The sequence below is a fragment of the Dipodomys ordii genome, unplaced genomic scaffold (assembly GCF_000151885.1).
Source record: "Dipodomys ordii isolate 6190 unplaced genomic scaffold, Dord_2.0 Scaffold97, whole genome shotgun sequence".
Lineage (NCBI taxonomy): Eukaryota > Metazoa > Chordata > Mammalia > Rodentia > Heteromyidae > Dipodomys > Dipodomys ordii.
In genome coordinates, this window is record NW_012267313.1 from 8,890,780 (window position 1) to 8,918,116 (window position 27,337).

Consider the following 27,337-nt stretch of genomic DNA (forward strand, 5'->3'; position numbering starts at 1 on the left):
TCTGGAAGAGGATGACTACCAGATGTCTGGTGTTGAGGTCTGGCAATGGAGTGGTAAAATGGGAATTATACAATCAGCAGGAAAAGCACTCCCTTAATAAATCCCATGGTATAGGCCATCAGAATCTTTGTTGAAAACACCCAAGCATGCTACAGCTTTTCCCAAGTTTCCAGCCTCACAACATGCAAGGGAGTGCCTTCTCCATGCTGTACAGGCAATAATTTTATTTTCAATGTGCCATTATCAATGTGGGAAGACAGGGGAAGAGGGACCAGCTGCAGGAGGCGCCAGGATGCACAAAGCGGGCCAGGGGTAAGAGGCAGCCAGAGAGCATGCACAGAGCGTTCACTGGGGTTGTTCCCATGACATGGTGCTTTCCAGAAAGATAACAACTGCTGAGAAAATCCACTCCGGTGAAATAATGAAAATTAATGAGATGGGAACATCTGTTTCCCAAGTTAGTTCCCATATAACTTAGCAATGTGATTATAGTAATTTCTACTTGTAGATTGCCACTGAATTTATAGTATGAAGTAGATAATAATCCAAAATAAATAACATACTACTGTATGAGCAAGAGCAAAACACCTCAAATGTAGCAGCTGCCTTTTAGTAATAAGGTACTACTACTACAATAATTAAACCTGATTTTTTAAAGAGAAAGACACATGAAACAGACAATGATCTCTCTGGTCCATGTTTACTCTCATGGCTATAAAATCCCCAAACTCAAAATAAAATCTTATTCTAATTATCTTCACTGTTTACACAAAGAAGTCTGATTCTGTTTTTCAATGTCATGTACTACATGACATATAAATGTGGGAGGAAAATCAGTGAAGCTTCTGGAAAGAAATACATCGAATCAGATGTGCACAACATTCAACTGTTCAAGGACACCCAACACCTGGACCACAGCAGCTTTCTCAAGTCAATGAGCACCTTGCTTCTGATGCACAGGTGCCATCTAAACCTCTCATCACCCAGCTTCTCCATGTATCCAAACTGGGCTGGCTGTGACTGGTTCTCTCCTGCTTCCCATATAAGGGAAGGCCACCTATGTTGTCAAGGACCTTGATACCTTGATAACATAGCTATTCCATCCCTAGCAGGTCATCTTAACTTTCATTTTCTAGTGGTGTGCTTACATATGGATCACTGAGCTCTTCCAATTGTACTTCTCTTTTGTTGCCTTGTGGGACTGTTGTGAAGATTGTTGTCCCCACTCTCAACCTGTATCATGAGTCCCTCCAGGACCAAGCCCAGCACCTGACATATAGATCATGTTCAGTTAGTACTTGTGATATAAAATGCGTTATGCTGCATTGAAAGTGTGGAGCAAGGAAGTGCTCATTTCCTGTAGAGATGAGAAGGATAAGGCTTTATAATGGCAACTTTAGCCATACAGCAACAAGGGCTCTGACTCTTAGTTTTAGAATTTCCCATCTAAAGAAAAACTATCAATTGCATTTTTAATCTTGTTATCTAACTTTTAATCACTGGCAGTCTTTATGTTATATATTCTTTTCACTCTAAATTGCAGGCATATGCATCCTTTAAGATCTTTTTTTAAATACAAGCTTAGTTTCTAAAATTAAATCTACACAGCCATTGGCCTAACAGGACTATTTTCACTAGAAGATTAAAATGTTTCCTCATGCAGCATTTTTTTAATTTAAATTTTATTTTCTCACTTTTTTGTGTTTAATTCTTCTTGGAATTCTGTAGTTTGATCTCAAAAGACAGATTTAAACATTTTGGAACTTAACTCATTCTTGCTAAATAATGAGATAGATGATAGGTAGTTACATAGATATGTATATATTTTATGTATACACATATATATGTGTATGTATATGATATATATGAGTATATGATATATACTACATAAATATATAAATACACCAACATATGCATATCGTTATGAATGAATCTATATTTGTGTTTATTTCTATATATGACGCTTTATTCTCATTCAGTGCTTTATAACCCCACAACACTGAAATACTGTGGGAATTGTGTTTTTTTGTTTTTTGTCAGTTGTGGGACCTGAATTCTGGGCCTAGGCACCATCCCTCAGCTCTTCAGCTCAAGGTGAGCTCTCCACCACATGAGCCACAGCGCCACTTCCGGCTTTTTCTGCGTATGTGATGCTGAGGAATCGAACCCAGGGACCCATGCATGCTAGGCAAGCACTCTACCACTGAGCCACCTTCCCAGCCCACTGGAAATTGTTTTTCTAAAATGTAAATACATATAGAAAACACATGTATCAGTGCCATGTCCATCATTGCAAAGAATTGTTTAGATGAAGCAACTGTATTCATAATTATATGCCAGAATTCTAGAAGGAGTAACAAAAATTAGTAATTTGTAAAGATTAAGAATATATCAGAGATTAGTTGATGGATTAAAAAAATACTTAAACCTTTGTGGAAGGCTAAGTAAAATACTCACAGTATTCTTGTGGCAAATGATTTCCTGAAAAACAAGAGGGAAAAGCAGAGACAATATTAATACAAAAGACAACTCAGTGGAACTACTTTAGGTGGAAAAAGTTGTATTAACATTTATATTAGCAATTAGAAATTTTGTAGAGATCATGAATCTATGCAGCTCAGAAGTTTATAACATGATGGAGCAGACAGGAAAACACAAAATTATTATCTATGGTTTAAGAATACCATTGCAATTGTGTAAAATCCCTGGACTGAATAATCTAAAATTATTTCCACAGAAAATGTGTGTGTAGAATTTCCTGATCAGCTATACTCTCTTTGGAAAAAAAATTCAAACAAGTTTCCTTTCCCTAAGCACATTGGGTAGCTACAAATGAAAGGTACTGACCACTGGTAAACCCATAAATAGTTAGTAAGGACACCAGACAAAAATAGTTGTGTAAGTATAACTTGAGTATTTTGAGTACCAGAGGGCAATGGAGTTGGATGCCAGTGGCTCATGCCTGTTATCCTAGTTGTCTGGGTGGCTCTGACTGGAAGGATTTCAATTCAAGGCCAACTCTGCCAGAAAATCTGCAAGAAAAGTCTGTAAGACTCCAACTCAATGGAAGAAACCTCACTCCAAAGAGAACCCTAAAATAGGCAGATCATGGTCCATGTAAACACCCAGGCAGGAAGTGAGAGCTTATTTCAAAAACAACCAGCACAAACATGGGCTGGAGGCATGGCTCAGCAGCAGAGCTCCACTTTAACAAGTATTGTCCTGAGTAAACCCCAGTAACACTAAGAAAAATCAAGGCGGGGTGCCTGTGGCTCATGCCTGTGATCTTAGCTACTCAGGAAGCTGAAATCTGAGGATTGAGGCTCAAAGACAGCTCAGATAGGAAAAAAAAAACACTGAAATCTCTTCTCCAATTAACCAGAAAAAAAAGAAGCCACAAGTAGAGGAATGTCTCTTGTGGTAGAATGCTAGTCATGAGTGAAAAAAACAAAGAGAAAGCCCACGGCCTTGAGTTTAAGCTCTAGGACCATGATGTGTGTGTGTGTGTGTGTGTGTGTGTGTGTGTGTGTGTGCACGCGCGCATGCTCATGCATGTGCGCACACACCCACCCACACAAACACAGAGAATGTATAATAGAATTGATAACCCATGTACGCAGTGTCCCTAACTTTTAGGTGGTAAGGAATGTGTTAATATCATGCAAATAATGTGGCCAAGCAGTGTCTGTGCAAAACAAACTCTCACTAAAAGCAAACTGCCATTATTATTCTTTCTAGGCATTCAAATAACTAGACACTGGGGAGACAATCTTGAAAAATACACAGAATACAGGCTTTGCTGAGATTGTTATTTAGAAGAGAAAACGGGGTAGTGCACTGGAAAAGATGGCAGGCATGCTGTCATGGAAACCAGAAATGGAAAGCATTTGTGTAGCTGCAAAGGTGAATCCATCTGGCTCAGTACAAGAGCTAGACATCAAGAGTCCAGCTGACCAGCCATTGTCTTTGGTCCTTCTGTTGCAATGCTAAAGCAACACAGAGGGCCAAAGGCTTTGACTTAGAGCAATATGCAAGACTGTTGAATATTCAAGAGTACTAGATGTGAATGTAAAAGTGAAAGAGGAAGAAACCGCACTGGCGGGTCCTGCGAGCCATGGAGATACGAATGAAATAGTAAAATACACTTTCAAAGCCTTACAACCTTGCTGAGTCATGGAAGGACACAGGCACATTTGAAATGAAATATGCAAGCCTAGATGGACTTGCATGTGCGCACACACATGCTAAAAGCACAAGCTAACAGCAAGCTTTATAGCTTCTCAGAGAAAGATGAACTGCAGAATGAAGAGGTCTGGGAAGATCAGCAGAGAAGATAGAGCTTGCTTTCAGGCTGAGTTGTGAGCCGAGATCTATCCAAAGACAAAGCCAGGAGGCTGAGTTCCCAGCTAGAGATCTAGGGAAAGCAGAGGACCCCTTTAAGAAACAGTAAGTATTATCAATATGAGCCAAGGAAGGAAGTTCATTTTGGAATCTATGGAAGAAAGAATTATAGAGACGTTAGAAACAGATCTTGAATAACACCATTGAGCTAAAGTAGAAAGTTCATTTTGACACATACAGATATGATAAGTTATTTGGAATTTTTTTTGAGACAGGATCTTGCTGTATAGTCTAGGTTTACAGGCCTCATGCCTCAGACTTCTGAGTGCTGGGATTACAGGCATGTACTACACACCCACTTCACAAAGTGTTGTTTAAGGGGAGTGTATGAATGAAAACATATCAGCATTTATTGGAACACTGGTAGCAAATGTTGGGAACCACACAAATGTGCATCACTAGAAACTGGTTGAGTAAACTATATCCCTCTCCAATCAACAGAACAGAATGGAGCCAAAGAATAAGGGCATGCTTTCTGCACAGCTACAGAAACATTGACCAAGATATACTGGTAAGTTAGAGAAAAAATTGAATAGTTTTTAGACTCTGCTCCTATTTCAGTATAAGAAGGATCAAGATGCATTGTACTCCTAAACTGACATGTTGAATTGAAACCTTTTTGTACTACTACTTAAAGACAGCATTTAAAAGAGAGAGAGAGAGCAAGGACATTCTAATTTGCACATTCATAATAAAATCTCTCCAATGGGTACGAAAGGAACAGTAGTTGTCAATGGAATCAGCTAGTTGACTAGGGGATCAAAGTAAGAGAATAGCCCTTTTGCACATTTAAATTGTGGCATCAGGTAAATGAATGTCCTAAGAAAGACAAATAAAGCCTTTTGAGCTTTTAGAAGTCCTAATTCAGTGGTGTTATGGTTTGAATATGGGTTCATGTTTTGAATGCTTGGTCCCCAGCCAGTTGGCATTGTTTTTAGTGAAGCCTAGCTAGAGGAAATAGGTCTCCGAGAGACTCTGAAAATTACATGACACTCCTGTTCCCTTTCTCACTCTTGGCTTCTTTCCTCCCACGAAGAGAACACCACCTCCCCACATGGTCCCAAGGCCGTGGGATCTGCCCAAGTGCGTGGGGTCCAGCAACAGAGGACCGACCACTCCCAAAGCATGAACCCAGGATAAATCTTTCCCCTTCTAATTTGTTCTTTCAGGTTTTTTGATATAGCTCTGCAAAAGGAAGTAGTATGGATAGTAGTACCTAATAATTGAGGGGGAAAGCTTGTCACTAGCTTTTCTTATGCAGATGAGAGACTTTTTTTTTTTTAACAGTTCACATCTGAGGTTAAAATTGTTTGGTCTCAAGCAGAGCACAATGGCTCACACCTGTAATCCAAACCACTAAGTAGGCTGAGATCTGATGATTGAGGTTTAAAGCCAACCCAGACAGGAAAATCTGTGAGACTCTTATCTCCAATTAACCAGCAAAAATTTAAAAAGCTAGAAAGTACAGCTGTGGCTTAAATGGTAGAGTTCTAGCCTTGAGAGAAAAAGCTCTGGGAAAGTACCCAAGACTTGAGTTCAAGGCCCAGCACAAGAGCGCACTCACACACACACAAATTGCTCATTCTCAGTAATGTACTCACTTGATATTTTTAGACATTACCAAATTGCTTTCTGAAGCGAATATCAATACACACTCTCTCCCAGCAGTACATCTGTACATCTGTACATTTCCCATTGTGTGTGCAGGGTAGAGGAGCCCATGGTGGGTGTGCCCCGAGCTCATGCATGCTAGGTAGTGAGTGCTCTACCACCAACTTACACTCTAGCCCTTACCGGAGCTTTTAAGTATTGACTATACTACGATGTGCAGTAGTGTTTCACTGTTTGGTTTTGCTTTATTTTATAAGCAACATTGCTTAATGTGGGCAGGAGGGAAGGAGCTAGAGAAGGAAGCAGGAGAAAATGGTCACAAAAAAAGGAGAAATGGTTGTTAGGACTCAAAAAAAATGAGACCCCCATATATGGCACTCTGACAAGCTGAGCACTTTGAACTAAAATGCAGTCTCAGAGCCAAGATCTCTCTGACCTTCTCCTGTCCCTTGTGTCTCTCTGTAGCTCCTGTCTCTAGCTGAAGGCCAAATCCTCCAGATTAGAAAGACTAGAATCTACAATCAACACTATACACATTCTCAGCCCAGGTGAACTGTCTCAGGCTACTGTCTGTTCTTTGGATCCACTTATTTCTCTTGAGATTGACTTACTGAGAATATAGTCATAATATTCAATGTATATCCAATGAAATTAGGAAAATTGAGGGGAGGGGCTGAGTTGGGAGGGATGGGGGAATGAAAAGGGTAACAGTGATCAAGATACATGGAACTTAAAAGTTGATGTGTTGAATGATATAACCCATTTGAACAACTACTTAAAGGCAAAATGAATATAATTTTTTAAAAAATAGAACACTCGCAGGGCGCTGGTGGCTCACCTGTAATCCTAGCTACTCAGGTGGCTGAGATCTCAGGATCATGATTCAAAGCCAGCCCGGGCAGGAAACTCCATGAGATTATTATCTCCAATAAACCACTAGAATACCAGAGGTGGTGCTGTGGCTCAAGCGGTAGAGCCCTGGCCTTGAGCTGAAGAGCTAAGGGATAGCACCCAAGCCCAGAGTTCAAGGTCCATGACCAACAAAAAATAAAAATAAAAAAAAATAGAATACTCAAAAAATCATTTTCTCTTCAGGCTGGAGGACAGGAAATCAATGATACAGCATTTACTTACTATGGTTCTCTATTCAGTTTCTATCAACACAAAACAATGTGAATATTTACTCTTGCATCTATTCTCCACTTCCCTCTTTCCTCTGAGGACAGTATTTAAGCATCAATACTCAGGCCCATCTTTGAGTTAACATACTTTGTGTGCCTCCTATATCCTTGTATAGTAATAAATTTGTTCACCTCTTCTCCTTAGCTCTGCTTATTTTTTGTTTTAGCAGATTCAGTTCTCCAATCCTCAGGGGATGGAGGGAGAGCAATTTTCTGATATCAGATATGTTTCATGCATCTGTACCACAGCTCACTAGGCAGCAGAGTCCAGATTGACTCTCCACTTACTGAGAGACTCCTTTTAAATGTGCAAATATGTCAAAAAACCCAAACCCAACATCTGTTATTAGCATTTCTTATTTTAAAGCAAATGTAAATCTCAGCATCTGTCTTCAGTGAGCATTAATACGTTCATGAGAACGTCTCATGAGATTGGTTTAAAGAAAATTGTTATAATGCTAAATAAAAAAGAACCAACTTCCCTCTCAGAAAGTAAAATGATCTATTTTGGAAAGAAGATAAATGACACCATATCTTCTAGAATGGAAAATGTTTGTGAATTACAACAGATAAGAATTTTATTGCAAGTACCTAATGAGTACATGTGAAATCTCCTTCCAAATTACAATTTAGACATAGTTTTTAAGTACTTTTACAGTTCTCATCAATAATTTTTCAAGAAGTGTAAAAAGATTTTTTTCTATTTCTAAGAATTCACTGCCAAAGAGAAACTGCTGTCTTCAACACAGAGCAGTAGATGAAAATAAAACCAGTGCAGCTGTACCTTCTCTGATGCCCAAAGAATCCACGTACGCAAACTGCATATATAACAAGAATAGCACTCTAATTCTGTCTCTACCCCTGTGAAAATAGGGAGTTGCTTTATTTTGTTTTAGCAGCCTATCCTCCCATGAGCTGTGATCTGACTATCTCTTGTCCTTATTCCAATGTAGTCTTCCTTTCTGTTGTAGATGGTAAGAGATAAGAAGGTTATCCCTATTACCCACTGCAAAATTAAATACAAGTATGCACAATTCCACTTAAACCTACCCATCAGTGTTTTGCAGTAAAGAGGACCTTTTAGGGCAGGAAATTGTTTAGACTATAAAAAATACTTCCTGTGCCACATATTTCTGTCCTGTACTACAAGGCACCACAGACTGACTGGTTAGAAATGGTGTAAGAAAATGGAAGACTCATGTTAATGGAAAGGGAAAGAAAAAAAGAAAAAAAAAGCTACATGTTACACAGGAAAATATGAGAGGCCTAGCTAATGTTTGTTTGTTTTAATGAAAAATCCTGTATCCTCTGCAGATACGGAGAGAAATGCAATAGACAATGAATAAGCTGGTGGTTAGGTAGTATTGGCTGTGGAGTGGGGCAGATCTGGTTGAAAATGTCCTTTGCTCTATCACCTTGGAAACATGAATGTGTCTGAGTCTCAGCTTGTAATTCTGTAAAATTATGATAGAAAATATACCTATCAAAAGTGCTTTAAAAATTAAAATACAGGGCTGGGAAGGTAGTTCAGTGGTAGAGTGCTTGCCTTACATGCATGAAGTCCTGGGTTCCATTCCTCAGCACCACATAAGCAGAAAAAGCTGGAAGTGGCTCTGTGGCTCAAGTGGTAGAGTGCTAGCCTTGAGCTGAGAAGCTCAGGGATAGCGTCCAGACCCAGAGTTCAGGCCTCACATCCAACAACAACAAAAACATTAAAATACATTTCCTCTACATTAAAATTCTCATTAGGATTACTGCTTGAAAGTCTTTATGAAGAGTCCTTAAGAAGCCAGGTGCTGGTGGCTCATGCCTGCAATCCTGGCTACCCAGAAGGCTGAGATGTGAAGATCATGGCTCAAAGCTAGCCCAGGCAGGAAAGTCTGTGAAACCCTTATCTTCAATTAACCACCAGAAAACCGGAAGTGGAGCTGTGACTCAAAGTGGAGAGCACTAGTCTTGAGTAAAAAGAACTCAGGGACAGCACCCAGGTGCTAAAAGACCCTTGACTGACAAAAAAGAAAAAAAATTAACTATGGGCTGGGGAATGTAGCTCAGCAGTAGAGCAGTGGCTCAAGGGCATGTCCCCAAACCCTGGGTTCAGCTCTTAACACCATGCACACACACAAAAATGCAGTGTAAAAAAATGTATACACAGGGGGCTGGGAAGGTGGCTCAGTGGTAGAGTGCTTGCCTTGCATGCATGAGGCCCTGGTTTCGATTCCTCAGCACCACAGAAGCAAAAAGAAAAAAGCTGGAAGTGGCACTGTGGCTCAAGTGGTAGAGCGCTAGCCTTGAGCTGAAGAGCTGAGGGACAGTGCCCAGGCCCAGAGTTCAGGCCCCATGACCAGACCCCCCCAAAAAATGTATATACATAAAGCACTAAATACCTAGCATATGGTAGAGATGCTCAAGAAGCAAGATAATAAGCACATACAAGATGAATAAGCATAGTTTAGATATCCTTAGACTTTTTAAAGAACTCCTTTACTCAAATATTCCTAAGAAAACAATTAAGCCAGATTCTTTGGCTCATACAAGTTTCTGGTAAAATTAGCTTTATTTCTTTCTCTCAAATGTAATTGTAATTCATGAAAAAAGCTTCCTTAAGAAAGAACTGTCATAACGTTTGATAGTCAGATGTTAGCTGGGGAAGAACAAAACAGAATAGAAAGAAAGTTTCTGATACAGCCTCACCTATTTAACTTAATCTAAAGAAAAATGAAGAGGATCAAGAATAAATAAAATCATCAACTGCTAATCAAAATGTTTATCTTAACAGTCAGTTCCAAATTTTATTATGTAGTAATAAAAGGGGTAAAACTATAGGAAAATTAAATAGTGATCTTAAAGATCACTCTAAGCAAAAATTAGATTAAGACTAAAAATCACTCTGAAAAGAAATGCATGTCAACCCAGTGCCTGGCATGCAGTAAATATATTTGCTCAGTGCAACGTCCACATTTTTCTGAGAGAGCCATACATGCTTTACATACCCGAAGAGAACAAGACAGTACTTTAAAAAAATTAGCAAGGATTTGAGGGTTGAGGAACTTCAGTTGCCAACAGTTAAGCTGTTTTAATTATGTTCTGAACTCATTCTAGAGCCCTGTATCCCAAGGCCATTTCTGATTTGGGAATGGGAGGACAGAGATGAGAAAAGGCCACTTGAAATGAGCTGGAAACTGCACAAAGGAAATGGGCCATTCTAGGCCCAGCATGAAGTTCACTGAATGGTGAGATGCTTTTCAAAGAATCCCACAGTGTAAAGTCATCTTGCAAAATTAGTTAGGAAACTTTGCTTGTAAAGGAAATGATTTTAATATCAGGGATATTCTTATTCATGGATCGAGTGATATCCAAATAGGTAATCTTAAGCAGTAAGCTTTAATTCCCACCTTGATTGAAATGTTATTTCAGTGTACAGGCATAGCAATTTTCTCAGGATACTCAGAATTTCTACTCTGAGCACTTTCAGTAGAAAGCATACTTTAGTTGGAACAATTTGGGTACAATGAAGAGCCCAATGATCAGGTACCAGGCCTGATATACCTTCTACAATCTCTTTTTCTTTATCCTAAGTGTGTACCTGTGCCTTCTTTTAACACAGTCTCCTCAGAAGCAACTCGACTAAAATTCAGAACCCAATGATAAGTTTTTTCTACCTATGTATCACTTACATTTCTTCATGGTGAGGTCCTGATAGACCTCATAATTGGGGACTAATTACCGAAAACATACCTGCAGAAGCATAAGTGACTTAAAATATTTTGGATGAAAAAGAGGTCTCCTTGAACACTGGTGCTGAAATTAAACACTGGAATAAAACAAGAGAGCTACCTTCAAGGACTGCAGAGAGTCTGAGTTAGTGTCACAGTAGAGGATGATGTTGTTGGCCATGCTGAAGCTTTCTCTCACCCCAAGATGGTAAAACAAGGACGGCTGACGGAAGGCATCACTCATCTCTACCACCGCAATATCTGCAAGTAGAAAACAAAGACTTCACAAGATGACTCCTAAATCATGCCTAATAAGCACATTTCAGCTTCAATAACTTAGTACTCAAAAGAGGAAATGAGGAAAGAAAAGGGATGTTTCTCTCTTCATGTCAAACTGAATTTTAAAATTGCAGTTCCACTGAAAGTAGTTTTATAAAATTCTACAAACCTCCTCTTTTTTAACAAGACAGTCATATAATAATTGCAGATTACTGTGGTGGAAAGCAGGAGCTAGTGCTCTCTGCTAAATTTCAGCAATGAAACAAACAAGTTTATGAACAAAGCCACTTAAAAACCAGATCTGTAGAAAACAAGAGTAAGTAACAAAGGCCAGGTGCCAGTGGCGCACGCCTGTAATCCCAGCTACTAAGGAGGCTGAGATCCCAGGACTGCAGTTCAAAGCCAGCTCAGGCAGGAAAGTCTATAACTCTTAACTCCAATAAACCACCAGAAAACTGTGGCGCTGTGGCTCAAGTGGTAGAGCACTAGCCTTGAGCTAAAGAGCTGAAGGACAGGAACCAGAATTGAAGCCCCACAACTGACCCCCCCCCAAAAAAAAGAGTATGTAACAAGTAAAAACATTGTCTTTTACAAAGCAGATAAATTTGTTAATCCAGAACTAGGTTTCAGAATTAATATAAACTAAATTTTGGCAATTATAATCAGGAAAAGAAGTGAAAGTATAGTAAATTGAGACTAAAAATGGCAATAGAGCTATACATACCAATTCCTCCAATTTGTAAAGATAATTAATATGAAGATACCAGAAACCTAATGGCAGAATTTGACAATTTTATTTTGCCAGAAATAAAATTCAGATTACTCTGAATTTCATTTATGGATATTGACAAATATGTAAGAAAAACTAACAAAATGTATTACGTGTTATACTAAGAGAACCATAGATACTATGTTTAAATTTTATTTGGAGAATGCAAGAATGGTTCAATGAAAGAAATCATGAAAATTTCCACTGATGCTCCAGATACATTAATTACAGTACAAAATCCATTTTCCATGAAGAAGAGCTGCATGGTGAGTTGGGAAGGCAGATTTGTGTTAAAGAACATTCTGTAATATGCATGAGACCCTACATTTAATACTTAGCATAATTCACATACATGGATGCTACAAACTAAAAATACTAAAGAATTCCCTAATGTGAACAATATACATTTTATAAAATTTTGTACTTATAAGTATGCCCGTGGAAATAAGGGGAAAAAGTTGGTTAACAATCCCCCAAACAATACAATAGCTTTCTGAAAATCCCAACCAATCTGGTAAAAATCTTTTGAAAGTAAAGAATTCTATAAAATAAAATCATAATTATTTTTACTTGGATAGATTATGCTTGACAGCCAACAAAAAAAACAAAGCAAAAGGAAAAAAAAACCTACCCCAATAGAATTAACTGGATTACTCTTGACATACTAAATATAATTTAGTGAGGTATATCAAGTAATATCAAGCTACAAATTATTAGCATAAAAACTAAGAACATCCTTTATCATTGCCATAAACATTTGGAAAATAAATCGTAAAAGAGAAAAGTCTTATAAATGATATAGGTGAAGTTACCTGTATGTCCACAGAAATGTTATTTTTACCATAAAATAAATCTCCATAAGTCCCCTAAGATTAATAATAATAATAACAATAATAGTGTTTTTGATGCTAGGGCCAAGCATACTAGATAAATTCTCTATCATTGAGCCTACCTCCAGCCCCAAAATAATACTCTGAAAAAGCTAGTTGATACAGAATCTGACTTACTTATTAACAAATATGGAATTAGAACTCACATTCATTAAAATAAGTCCAACACTGTGGAGGAGAAAGAAGATTTATTGATGTCATTAAAAGGAGACAGGTCAAAGGTGCTTAATATAAAAAGATTTTCTTTGGGGGTCCTTAACATTTCTATATTAAAAAAAATCAAACACATGAAACTAATGAGTCATTGCACCCTTCCCACACAGCCATCTGCTTCCTGCCCCCATGCTGCCTTGGCCTCCTCAGGTAACAACACTCAAGAGTCAGTCGCTCAGCTTTAGAATCCAGACAGCCAAATAAACCATGACTGATGAAAACTAAGCGATGTGCAGAGCAAAATGGCAGCTATGTTCAGGTAACAAATGAGGAAGATGCTCACCAGAGAGCTGACTCTCAGAATTCACTGATCTAAACATTAAGACAAATAGAGACTGATTTTTACATGTTGTACAGAACATTAAAAAGTACTTACTGGCTGGGCTCTGGTGGCTCACGACTGTAATCCTACCTACTCAGGAGGCTGAGATCTGAGGATCGTGGTTCAAAGCCAGCCCAGGCAGAAAAGTCCCTTTGAGATTCTTATCTCCAATTAACCACTCAAAAACCAGAAGTGGCGCTGTGGCTCAAGTATAGAGTGCTAGCTTTGAGGACTTTCAAGCCCAGAAACCAACAACAAAAAACTATTTACTGATCCAATTTTAAAATAGAGTAATAAAGTATAGTAACTCAGGAAAAGGTGGTTATATTTCAGATACTAAATTCAGATGAGTGATTATTCTAACACATTATTATTTTATAGACACACACACACACACACACATACACACACACACTAGGGTTTGAATTCAGGGCCTAACACTTGCTAGGAAGGTACTCTACCATTGAGTCATACTCTTCTTTTTATGCCAATTCTGGGGCTTGAACTCAGGGCAGGGGCACTGATCCTTTGTGCTCAAGGCCAGCACTCTACCACTTGAGCCACAGCCCCACTTCTGACTTGTTTTTGGAAGTTATTTGGAGATAAGAGTCTCATGGACTTTCCTGCTCAGGCTGGCTTTGAACAGATTCTCAGACCTCAGCTTCTTGACTAGGGAGGATTACAAGCATGAGTCACCAGTGTGTGGCCGACCATGTGCTTTTTAGTACTAGTTATTTTGGCATACTCTAACTTACTGGCTACACACACTCCTGGACTTTGATGTACCTATTTTAGACTTCCTTAGTAGATGACAGATATGCATCACTGTACACAGCTATTGATTGAAAAGAAGTCTCATATATATGCTTGCAGTCTCTAACCTCAGCCTCCAAGTAGCTAGTACTATCGGCATGAACCATTAGCACTTGATTCAAATTTAGTTTTTAATTGCCTTAGAGAAAAATTCACTTTTTTGTCTCTGGTAGTCAGTTCAATGTACTTGAGAAATATCAAGTTTTTACTCCCAAAATACAGTTCCTTCCCTTGAAAAAACTTTCATGTTTTTCTTTTTCAATCAATACAACTCCATCTCAATGATAACCACCTATCAACCTGTTCACTACTTTGTAGTGTTTTGCCTTTTCCAGAGTACTAAAGAGATAGAATAGTATGTAGGCTTTTGGGTTTGACTTTGTACTAAAATGTCTTTGGAATCAATCTATAACAGTAGGATTAAAGGACATTGTGGTTGTCTCCAGGTGGGAAAATTTTGATTAAAGCTGCTATTCATATACAAGTCTTTGTACCAGCATTGCCAATTTTTAAGTTATTAAGTTACTGTTGAGGCTTACATGTTCTTTATATTCTGTGGATATTATTCCTCTTAGGTGTGTGATGTGCAAATACTTTCTCCTAGTTTTTGAGTTGTGCTTCTCTTAAATGTCTTTGGAAGAACAAGTTTCTAAGTTTATATCCAGTTATCAACTTTTTTTTCTTATGAATGGTGCTTTGAATGTGATATTTATAAATCCTACTTAACCCAAAGTCTCAGAGGTTTTCTCTTTTGATTTTTTTACTAGAAGTTTTAAGTATTACACTATATATGTAGGTCTATACTCCATGCGTCAAGATTCACATTGGTTATGAAGATTCTCCTTTCTCCACTGAATTGCATCTACATGTTTGTCAAAAGCTCATGACCGACATTTTTGAGTCTATTTCTAGATTCTGTCCTGCAGGTTCATGTGTCTACATTTTACCAATGCTAAAACAATGTTTTCATAGCTGGAGCTTTATGGTAGACATTGGAACCAGGCCGGTCAAGTCCTTCTATCTCCATTCTGCTTTTCCAAGTTGTTTTGACTGTTTAGGTTGTTTTATTGTTAGTCAGCTTTCTCCCACTGTGACAAATAAGTTTGCACTATGATAAATTAGTTTACAATTAGGACAGGTTTATTTTGACTTATGGCTGTCTTTCCCACGTAGTAACTGGCCCCATTGTTCTTGGGCCTGTAGCAAGGCAGCATGAAGGAGCAGCAGGTACCTAAAGGAACAAAGCTAACCTCCACATTGCAACCAGAAAGCAATGAGATAGAGAGAGAAGGGGCCAGGATCTTAATATCTCCTTCTTGGGCAACTTCTTACCTAGCCTACCTAGCCTTCCTTCCACTGAGATATGCCTTTTAAAGGATCTACCACCTCCCAAAAACATCACAGCCTGTCATCCAAGCATTTTACACATGGGCAGAAACATTCAAGATCTATCTACAGGAGTTGTGTGTTACAATTATTTGATATTTGACAACTGCTCATTGATAGATATACAATAATCTTCCTAAGATTCTGATTGGGATTGTTCTGAATCTTTAGATCACTTTGGGTAGATCTACAATACTGAGTCTTGATGAACCCATGAATATGACATGTCTTTAAGTTTTCTTTAAGGGCTGGGAAGGTGGCTCAGTGGTAGAAGGCTTGCCTCACATGTATGAGGCCTTGTGTTCGATTCCTCAGCACCACATGAACAAAAAGCCGGAAGTGGTGCTGTGGCTCAAGTGGCAGAGTGCTGTTAGCCTTGAGCTGAAGAGTGCAGGGAGAGCGCCCAGGCCTAGAGTTCAAGCCCCATGACCAAAAAAAAGTTTTCTTTACATTTCAGTATTTTTTCAAAATATAGACTGTATGCATACTTAAATTGCATCTAATGTTTCTGTTTTTGGTTCTATTATATATCACATTTTTGAAATCTAATCTTAATTGTTCATTGCTAGTATATAAAAATGATTTTTTGTATATTCAAGATCTTCTACATAGAGAATCATGTTACGAAGCAAACAAAAAGTGGTTTTGTCTCTACCTTTCCAATACATGTGCCTTTTTTTGTTTTCTTTTGTCTAGTTATACCAGCTAGGACTTCCAGCAACATGTTACTATTTTTTTTGTGGCTGAACCAAGGCTTGAACTCAGTGCCTTTCACTTTTGCTGGACGTTTACACTCACAGCTCATGCTCTACCACTTAAGCCAAGCAACTACTTTTAGCTTTTTGCTTGATTAATTGGAGATAAGAGTCTCGTGGATTTGTCTGTTCAGGCTGACTTCAAACCCAGATTCTCATATCTCAGACTTCTGAGTAGTTAGGATTAAAGGAATGAGCCACAAGTGCTATATATTACTTTCTTAACAGCTATAGTTCATCATCTAACTAATGAAACTATTATCGTATAGCTACCTCCTAACTTGGATGTTTATCTTCTCAGAAGTCAATAAACATTTCTTATAAAATGAACCTGACATGTCAGAAATCCAAAATAGTATGAAATTGTAATAAATTGAACAAATACTTGATACTCTAATTTTAAATGAATTGACAGAAGGTCAATTCTCTATTTTATCAATTTGCCTATTTTATTTCACAGACACATATTCAATATTTCTATTGGTCAGACACTTGATGCATTGCAGATATAAACTCAATCTTCCCAGTTTTCTTTTGTGATAGATAAAAATATATAACAGCACAGAAACAGAACTATCTGCTAAAGACCAGCTAGCAAGTGATATAATCAAGATCAAACTCAGAAATCTAGTTTCAGACTTCATTCTCTTAGCTCTCCATTAACCCCACTCTACACTTTCAAGAAATGGAAGTTCATAAGCTCAGAACACAAATAAAAGGCTAAAGTAGGTCTGAGGAGCAAAGCATAGTACTTGTGTCAAGTATTTCATGAGCAAGTGCTGTTAGTCATTGTCCAATCAAGTTTCTGTGGTAACCCTGTGAGTAAAACTGCCATGAATAAAAGTCTAAAGCAAAACCAGTCATTCAAAGTACAAAGACACAAAATTCTCTGACATTTTACCTGCCATGCTTTGTTTCATTGTTCCAATGGCTTCAAGTTAAATGGAGCATAAAATTAGGCTTACCTGGAGTTTATTAAAGCATAATAAAGTTTAGGGCAATCACATAAATCTGTTAAACCTAATGTCATTTTGACCATTGAATAACATAGTTTATGATCTGTGATGGTTTTTCAAATTTTTTCCTCCATAATGTAATATTCATTGTTATATATCTTACATGAGAGGAACTGGGTTAAAGGAAAACATTTATCTTTTACTTTTCACCTACTCAGTGATTTTTCTTAGGAACTATATTGCCTGTGACCAGACAAGAGCTTACCTACATATAGCCTACAAGTTGCTTACTCCAGAATGCTACAATTAAGGAAAACTTCCCAAATTATCCTAGTGGACTACCCTTTTTTTTTTTTTTTGGTCAGTCGTGGGGCCTGAACTCAGCCTGGGCACCATCCCTCAGCTCTTCAGCTCAAGGCTAGCGCTCTACCACTTCAGCCACAGTGCCACTTTCAGCCTTTTTTAAAAAAAATAATATTTTTTTAATTTTTTTGGAGGGGGGGGTCCAGTCGTGGGCCTGAACTCCAGGCTTGGGCACTGTCCCTCTGCTCTTCGGCTCAAGGCTAGGGCTCTACCACTTAAGCCACAGTGCCACTTCCGGTTTTGTTTTGTTTTTTCTGCTTATGTGGTGCTGAGGAATCAAACCCAGGGCCTCATGCATGCAAGGCAAGCGCTCTACCACTGAGCCACCTTCCCAGCCCCATCAATGCTCTGTTGATGGATGAAGCATACCTATCTGGACAGGACATTCCATGGATATGGAAACAGAGAAATGGATGAAACCTGACAAGTTCAGGTCACCAAAATAATGCAGGAAAAACCACAGAATGAAAAGGGGCCTAGAATAAGGTCCCAGAGAAAGGCAGAAAACCATGGTAGGAAGTGAAAGCAACCATTCCTCTGGGTGAATCAAGAGAGGTCCCCCAAAGAACAGACAAATGCTCATCTCTTATTTGACTCCAAAGGAAAATGTAACATGCATTCTATTGTTTTTTTTTTATGTTTTATGAATGATTACATGCTGATGATCCAAGAGAGGTCTCCCAAAGAGCAAAAAAAAAACCCCAAATACTCATCCCTTGTTTGTCTCCTAAGGAAAATGCAACATCTATCCCATTGTTTTTTCTATTTTATGAATAATTAAATGCAATTTGCAACTAAATGATTATAAAAAATTACAGAAATGTTTCTTGTGACTTAAAAGCAGTATCTTAGTAGTGTTCTGAGCACTTGATAGATGGGTTTTCTAGTCTGGCAGCATAAAAAACTGGGAAATGGAAAAACTTCTATTGCACAGCTAGGGTAGCTGACTTTTTCAGGAAGGACCAAAAAATGATCTATTATCTTTGCCCTAAATTGATTTGATAATTCCCACCATAAATTACTACTTACGTGGTTTCATCAGTTTACCTTTGCTGGATATTATTTCTTAGATATTATTTTGTTAATCAGCCAGGCATAAAGATGTATATTTTTCTCATAGTATATTTAGCTCATGATTGACTATCACTAAGCACCTAACTCTAATAAACATATGCATAGTCATTCAAACATGATTTTGAGGGGGGATGGATAAGAATTGAACCCAGGGCCTCAAACATGCTAGGCAAGGGCTGTATTGCTGAACTACATATAACTTAGCTACAAATATTTTTATATTGCTAAAGTAAATACATATATATATATATATACAAAATCTAACCTAGTCCTAATTTGCATAATTAGTGATATTTTATTAGTAGACTAAAGTTTTTGGTTGGTGGTTGTTGTTATTGTTGGATTTTACTTGAAAAATGAATACCGTTAGGGCAATGATGTAAAAAATATTTGGACTTCATGAATGTTCTTTTCTAAGGAGTGAGTGTTACTACAGCTACAAAAGGAGAAAGAAGATAATTGGCAAGAAGATGCAGAGAGAGGGGGAGAGTGAGACAAAAGCCAAAAGGAAGAACAGCTGGGTGCTGGTGGCATAAGCCACTCAGAGGCTGAGCTCTGAGTGTTGCAGTTCAAAGCCAGCCCAGGAAATAAAGTCCTTGATACTCTTATCTTCACTTCACCACCAAGAAGCTAGAAGTAGAATTGTGGCTCACGTGGGAGAGTGCTAGCCTTGGGCACAAAAACCTCAAGGAGAACATCTAGGCCCTTAGTTCATGATCCAGAACTGGCATACAAAAAAGGAAGGACAGAGGAAGGAAACAGACAGAAGGAAAAGCTAAGATTCCTAGCTAGATTTCCTAGTTGTAAAAGCTCCGCTCATGATCCTTCAGCTCAGAGGACAGGAGTTTGGGGAATGGTACTCATTGTGGACAATGCCCAGCCCAGAACATCAAGATCATAGTTTAAGAGATGCGCCAACATAAAAGCACAGCATAGACCTGAAAACTGGAAAGGAAACATCCCATCACTGGAGAGAAACTAAGATATAAATAACATACTAACTGCTTCTAGATTTCTAGGGTCTGAATGCTAATTAAGGTTCTGGATAAATGGCCTCAGACATACCTTAAACAAATTTTCTGCTTTAACTGTAACACTAATAAATTGGTAATTAATAATACTGATGGCACAAAATTGTTAGAAGGATTGAAAACAGGTGTGCTATGCACAGTAAATTCTCAATGAACATAATCATACAGCACCATCATATGAGCACAATCACATATAGCATAACCATATAAGAAAGGGCTTATAAGAGGCCCTTTGAGGAATTTAGCATAAAAATATATTTTTTTTGGGTCCGGTCATGGGGCCTGAACTCTGGGCCTTGGCGCTGTCCCTCAGCTCTTCAGCTCAAGGCTAATGCTCTACCACTTGAGCCACAGCACCACTTCCGGCTTTTTTTTCTTTTTGCTTATGTGGTGCTGGGGAATCGAACCCAAGGCCTCATGCATGCAAGGCAAGCGCTCTACCACTGAGCCACCTTCCCAGCCCATAGCATAAAAATGTTAATGAAGACAATGTTAATATATAATTCATTTCTGATAAAGACCATTGAGTACTTTCTCATAGCCATGATGTTAATATTCAACCTATGGACGCATCAATAGGAAGGCAACATAATGAATTTTGTCTTGAGTTTATCAGAGATGGATCCATCCATGCCTATAAGTTTTTAAAGAGAGTGTGGCAGGATCACGCTTTACTTTGGAAGGATGAGTCTGGAAGAGGACAGATGAAGCAGATTGGAGGTTGGACATCATGTAAATCCAGAAGAAAGTTTGCCCCTCAAACAAGTCACAGAAAACATGGGAGGGAAAACAACAGACTTTGGGGACTTGGGAAGATGCAGAAAAAGAATGAATGATGACTCTGCTTTGAGCCTGAACACTTGAGTCATTTGCCATGAACATAGTTAGGGACACAGCGGGTGGGGGGAGGAGGGGACGGCAGGAGGAAGAACTGTTTTTCTTCTTCAACATTGTATGTGCATATGTTTCTATGTATGTGTGAATATGCAACTGTGTAGCTGTCATTTTGAATCCCAGAGGAAAAATCAGAATCAGACAAAAAGATTTAAGTCACAATGATGGGAAATAATTGAAGCAGTGGGTGTAACTGAGATTGTCAAGTCAGAACACAGAAAGAAATGAGAAGGCTTCTAAGACTTAAGAATTCCTCTCCTCAGAACGCGTTCAGGGGGAATCTAGACAGATGTGTTTACCAAAAGGCAGGTATTGCATCACTAGCTGCAAATGATCAATAGTAGAAGACTTTTTAAGTGTCCTATAATAGATGGGATCAATAGGATTCAGCAACATGTATTTTGAAAAAAAAATCCCTACAATCTCATGTGCCAACATGAATGAATCTATCACATTGCAGACAAGAAAAATCCAAAGGCCAAGAACAGCCTGTATGATTCTGTGATGTTAAATGCCTTAAGGGCAAGGTGCTGGTGGTGTATGCCTATGATCCTAGCTATTCAGGAGGTTAAGATCTGAAGATCAAAGTTCAAAGCTAGCCTAGGCAGGAAAGTCCAACTAACCACCAAAAAGCAAGAAGTGGAGATGTGGATCAAGTGATAGAGTGTTAGCCTTGAGCAAAAATGTTCAGGGACACTGCCTAGACCCTGAGTTACAGGGGAAAGAAAATGCCTTACTAGTAAATACTATAAAGAGAAGAGTAGAGGCTTAAAAAGATCCTAAGAAGCAATTTAAAAGATGCTTTGGCTGGGACCCTGTGAGTTAACTAAAAGTTCCCCAACTCTCTATCTGCGCCTTTGAACTGAGTTAGTCTCTGCTAAAGTCACTTTCCAACCACTTTGAGCTCCAGTAAAGACAGGATAATCATCTTTATGAGGAAAAGCAAACTGTACTTCAAACAAGCAATGCCATGTTATCATTTTAATGAAAATATCCAAAAGCTCATGAGTCCACCTCGGTCCTGTCCTGTTCCAGTAATAAAGTTATCACTTCTCCAGAACTCTTTCAAGGAAAAAGACTGAGATAAATAATGACCAAACAGACCACACATGTGTGACATGAGACTGCTTTAACTATACACAGCTTTCTCATTGCCTGCCCCAATTCTCCCTGAACCTGAGGCCAATGTCTGTGCCTCTGAAGATGACTGAAGGTGTACTGACATGGATGCCATTTAATAAATTTTTCTCCATCCTTAACTACGTGTCTTTATTTTGCATATTAGGATGTGTGGCTAAGCCTACCATGGAACTCCTGGAGTTTATGCCTAAAAACCTTCAGACATGGTAGATCATGCCTGTAATCATAGCTACTCAGGAGAGATCTGAGGATTGAAGTTTGAAGCCAGTTTGGACAGGAAAGTCCAGGAGATTCTAATCTCCAATTTAACTACCAAAACAAACAAAAAAAATGCCAGAAGTGGAGCTGTAGCTCAAGTGATAGAGCACTAACCTTGAACAAAGAAGCTTAGAGACAGTACTCAGCTCCCTATATCAAAGAAACACACACACACACACACACACACACACACACACACAAACAAAAGAAATAAAGGAGACTGATCTGATGTAAAAATATTTTTTTCTTATTTTCTTTTTGTTCAAGGCTAGTGCTCTATCACTTGAACTACAGCTCTATTTCTGTGTGTGTGTGTGTGTGTGTGTTTGTGCATAATTGGAGATGAGAGTCTCATAAACTTTCCTGCCCAAGCTGGCTTCACACCACAATCCTCAGATCCCAGTTCCAGTTCCTAGATAGTTGGGATTATAGGCATGAGCCACTGGCACCTGGCCTGAGGTTGTTCTTACTAAAAGATTTTTCTCACTCTGATTTACATGTGTTATATCTACATATCCACTCATAGTTACTGACTGCAGTGTAACATGGCAAAACAATCAACAAAATTGAGGCTCCCAAAAATCCTATAGGAAAATAACCTGGCTTCCTTAATGAAAACATCATGGTAGAATGAAGAGGGGAAGAGATGGAAGAAGAATTGAAACTAAAAAGAGACAGTGCCAACTACAAAATAGACTTTATCTAGATTCTATTAAAAACCAATTAATTGCATTGATTTTGTGACACAGTTAAAACTTTAAAAACAATTGAGATAATTCTTTTAAATGGACAGTATATATTATGGTATTAAGAAATGAATTATTTTAAGTGGGACATGGTATTGTGGTAAGAAAAGCTAAATGTAATAGCATAAACCTGTGCTCCCAGCATTGATCAGAAGCTTAAACATAGTGTCATGGCTCAGAGACATGATCAAGCTGGAAGCGAGACCCTATCCTAAAAATAACCAATAGAAACCAGTCATGGCTCTGCAATATCACACCAGCTTGAGATCATGAGTTCAAACCCCAGTACGCGCCCTCCCCCCCTCCCCTGCAAAAAAAAAAGGTATAATTTCTGAGACTGGGAGGAGAACAATTACTTGCATGTATGAAACTCTGAGTTCAATCCCTAGTACCACACACCAAAAACTGTATAATTCCTTATGCAATAGAGATTTAATTACCAACAACAAACAGCAGGACACTGTACCTACTGTAGAAAGAATAAAGATGGTCAAATAAATGAAATCCAGCTGCACACTACCTGTTTGGCAAAAATTGTTCCCTCTGAAAAGCAAGCCAGGTTGAGGGCTTTCCCTCTTGTGTACATGGCAGTCATTCCTGTTTACATCACCCAGCTGGATCTCAGAGGTGTGACCGGTCTCTGGCTGCAAGGGAGCTCTGCTCTGCTCCAGATTCTTAATGTGTCAACATATTTCTCTCAGCTGGGCTGTACCAACTGCTCAAAGAGATACTAAGCCTGTCCATTCTGTCCCTTCCCTTTCAACACCTGGTCAATAAATGGCGCCTAGTCAAAAAACATAAATTATTCTGTTCAAATTTACACATCTTTGAACAGTTCTGTAACTGTGTTGACACAACAGATGTGTAAATATGACTCTGCCTATACTGATTCTCCTCCTTGCTTGTGTGTTGACACTTCATTTGGGGGAGTGCATGAAACGTTCTTTCTTAAGGATGCTGTATTAGAGAGAACAGGTGGGATTATGATTCTTCACTGTTCAATAACCTTTCTATCATTGACAGGCTCCACTGACTGATCTTCCCTAATTGTAATGAGATAGTCCGCTACTCACTGTCTCTTATTTCTTTCAAATACAATTAAATCCTTCTTCAGGAGTTCACTTACTCTCTAGGAAACATAATGCTGCTGTGATTTTTTTCATTTGACAGATGAGCACAATTCCTAAAAATGGCACTTTAAAAAAATGAGCATGGAGTCATCTAAAAGATCAGTAACACAGAGATAAAGGCAGGCTTTCTTCCAAACCCCCTGGCTGGGAAAATAGAATGTATAGGAAGGAAATCAAGACAACCCCAGCCATGCATTACACACAAACTTAGACCCCTCCTTATCACACTTTGGGGGAGGTGAAGGCTTCTTAACTTCTCTGCCAGCCCCATTGATCATAGAGGAAGATACTCCATTCTGCTCTCATACTTGCATCTTTAATGAGCTTTTATTGTCTGTTCTGTGCACAATACTGTTGAGCAGGCCAAAGAGCTAAATACCAGCTGTTCAGTGAGTTGCTAATCTTCAAGTGAAACAGCTGGACAAGTGAGCTACAAGACAGAGGTCAAAGGAAATCTATGTAAGTGCTGCATGGGAGCACAGAGCCAAGAGTGGTAAATGAGGGGAAGGTACTGTAGGAGCATCGAGTTCCAAGTGAACTCTGAGACCTGGTACTATTTCAGTGCAGAGACTGAGAGGGAGGGGCATTTCCAGCTGTTGCGGGATTGCAGAATATGGGAGGGACATGGATCCACCACCCACTAGATGAGGAAAGGCTTATCACCATGTCCAGCTGCTCTTCTCCAGGAAGAGCAGCTTTCTCTCTTCTCCAGAGAGAAAGCTAATTGCACAATTGCTGTTAAAGACCTTTCCAGTAAAAGCCTTGCTTATTAGAACAGATGCGGCCCTTTGCCTTCTTTATACATTCTACTTTCACTACTAAATACATCCTAGTTTTGTTTTATCCTAGTGGTACTCAGCTTTGAACTCAGAGCCTTACATTTCCTAGGGAAGCCCTTTACCATGTGAGCCCTACCACAGCCCTTTTTGCTTATTTTTCAGATAGGTCTCACAGGTTTTGTCTAGCCTTGAACAACATCCTCCCAATCTCTGCCTCATCATCTCTGTCTCCAGAGTAGCTGGGAATGATAGGCATAAGCGACAGAGCCCAACCCCTAAATACATCATCTTTCACTCTATGTCATTCGGACGTACACACTTTCTATCTCTCCTACTTCTCTGGTCCAAGAGGAGTTTGTATCCCTTTCCCTTGTAAAGTTCCCTTCCTTCTTATGCTGAAACTCTGGCCTGCTTGTCTGTTGTCTATTCTCCAGGGCATTTGAGAATTTACTAGAGAAATTGTAAACAGGTGAGGTTTGATGGCAGAGAGACAACTTAATTTGCTTGCTGAAGAGACAAACAACAACCTAGGAGAAAGGTTTCTGAACAAAAGAGATTCTCTCAGGCAGCCCTCAATGGAAAAGGAAAGTCCACAATCATCACCACAGCAACAGAGAAAATTCAGAACACCTGGGGAGCAAAACATAGTCTTGCCAAAGGCATTAACAAAATGAATTCATTTCAAAGAGAATTACATAGCTCCTGAATTTGCAGCATTTGTTTCCATCTGTCTAAGAACTGTGTAAAACAGAGCTAATGAAGTAAAATGACTGATGGTTGCTAAGGTACAGAGCACACCTGAACTGAGAGCAATCTGCTGACAGCCTGAGAGGCACGACAGGCTCATCAACTCTGACATACTGGAGAGCAATTTCATCACCAGTTCAACCCATGAACATCCCAGCTATATGCCCAGTCCCAAGGATACACAAATACACAATAGCAACACACACACACACACACTTATGCACAGGTTTTTGTTTCTTTGAAAGCTGAGGTACCAGTGGGAGAACAATCAAATCATCATTCAAGACCAAGTCAGTGTGATGCTGACAAAACATGAGTATTATGGACTGTCAAACAAAGAGAAGTGATTGGCTGGTGAGACTCTGCTGACTATTAGACCACAGCTTAAAAAGCTACAGAAATAATGGAAATTTAATGTGCTGAACAGTAGGCAGTATTCACCCATCATTACGAATAACCCCAGTGTACCTTCAGCAGAGAGGGGTGGAGCTGTGGACTCAGCTGCCCAAGTCCTCACCCACAATGGACAGTGAGCATTTCTGGAATCCTGCCCTTGGAACCTCTTGAGCCCATTTCGACATCTGGCAAATGACCATACTAATGAACTCTTGGTGATGATTAGTCCATACCTCCCAGGAAATCTTACTGGGACATCTCACCCAAGGAACTCTCAGTGACAGGTTATAAATAGGTGTCTGCACTTTTCCTATCTGATCAACAGGAGATATGAAGTCAATAATAGTCTATTTTTTTCTCCATAGACTTTTTGGTATCTTGATTCATTGTTAAAGAGCATGTTCAGTCAGATTCACAGCTACAGAGCTAGCCCTATTTTAAGGTTTGAAGGATAACTAATTCCAAGTCCCAGAGAAGGTGCAGAGAAAATCATTATGTTTACCTACTCATTGTCATTTCTAGTAGGTTCCTTTCACTTTCCCTTGTCCCCAACTATCCTGAACAGTGGGATAGTGCTCCAGCACCAGCTTCTCCTTCCATGGGTAGAGGCAAAAGGGGTGTAAAGCTGTCAAAGCACTCAGGAAGGACCTCTCCCCCAAGGGGAACCCCGTTATATTCTGTCCTGGTGTTTTTCTAAGATGAAAAGCTCAGCCTTGTATTTTCTTAAATTATTTGCACACATGAACTGCTTTTTCCAGATCTCCCAAGCTGAGTAACAAGGAGGGGTTCATAACTGATACACAGTAGACCCAAGCAGCTTTGGAACTCTAGCCCTTATTCCTCCAGGTCAAATGCAGTTCATTCTTGGGATTTTTGCCTTAGCTTTGGTCATTTCAGGAAGGCATTGGTGGGTTTATTTTGTTCCTCTCCAATATTTAATCTTGGTTCTCCTTATTTTTTAGTCTGTATCTTCCTTCAAAGGTTTATCATTGTTCTCCTGAGTTTCTGCCATTTACTTAACCATTTCTTACTGGAAATATCCATAGTAGGGTCAAGAGTTTTTTTTAGACATCCAGAAGCTACAGTTGGTTTTTATAATTCAGCCCATGTGTCCCGGTGAATCCTCATCTGAAAGTGCAAAATGTTCTTTGGGAATTAGCTTAAACCAGATGGTCATAAACCAGGTGGCAATTCTCTAAGGCTACATTCTCCCTAGCTCTTTCTACCCTGTGTGATTTATTTATAAGCAAGACAGACAATAAAAAAGAAAAATTCTATCATCTTCAATTCTATTATTAACTAGATGACATTTTTCTTGGAATTTTCATGCTACATTTATTCACTATAACAAGAAGTATTACACAAAAGGTTTTCTTAAAACTTCATACCTGTCATCATAAACAAACTAGACTTCTGAAAAGGACCTTGAACGCTAAATAGCAAAGAAATTTTCTGCCAGTTATTTGTATTCTGTGGCTCTGTATAAC

General features: G+C 38.9%; 1 protein-coding gene across 1 annotated transcript in view; it reads right to left on the reverse strand.

Moving 5' to 3' along the window:
- Positions 1-27,337, reverse strand: part of Map3k5 (mitogen-activated protein kinase kinase kinase 5) — a 179,287-nt gene that overhangs the window by 106,086 nt on the left and 45,864 nt on the right. Inside the window, exons 2-3 of the mRNA XM_013026787.1 lie at positions 11,031-11,170; positions 2,458-2,481 (exon numbers count right to left, since the gene is read on the reverse strand). Coding sequence (XP_012882241.1) covers positions 2,458-2,481; positions 11,031-11,170 — 164 coding nt within the window. The remainder of the gene's footprint in view (positions 1-2,457; positions 2,482-11,030; positions 11,171-27,337) is intronic.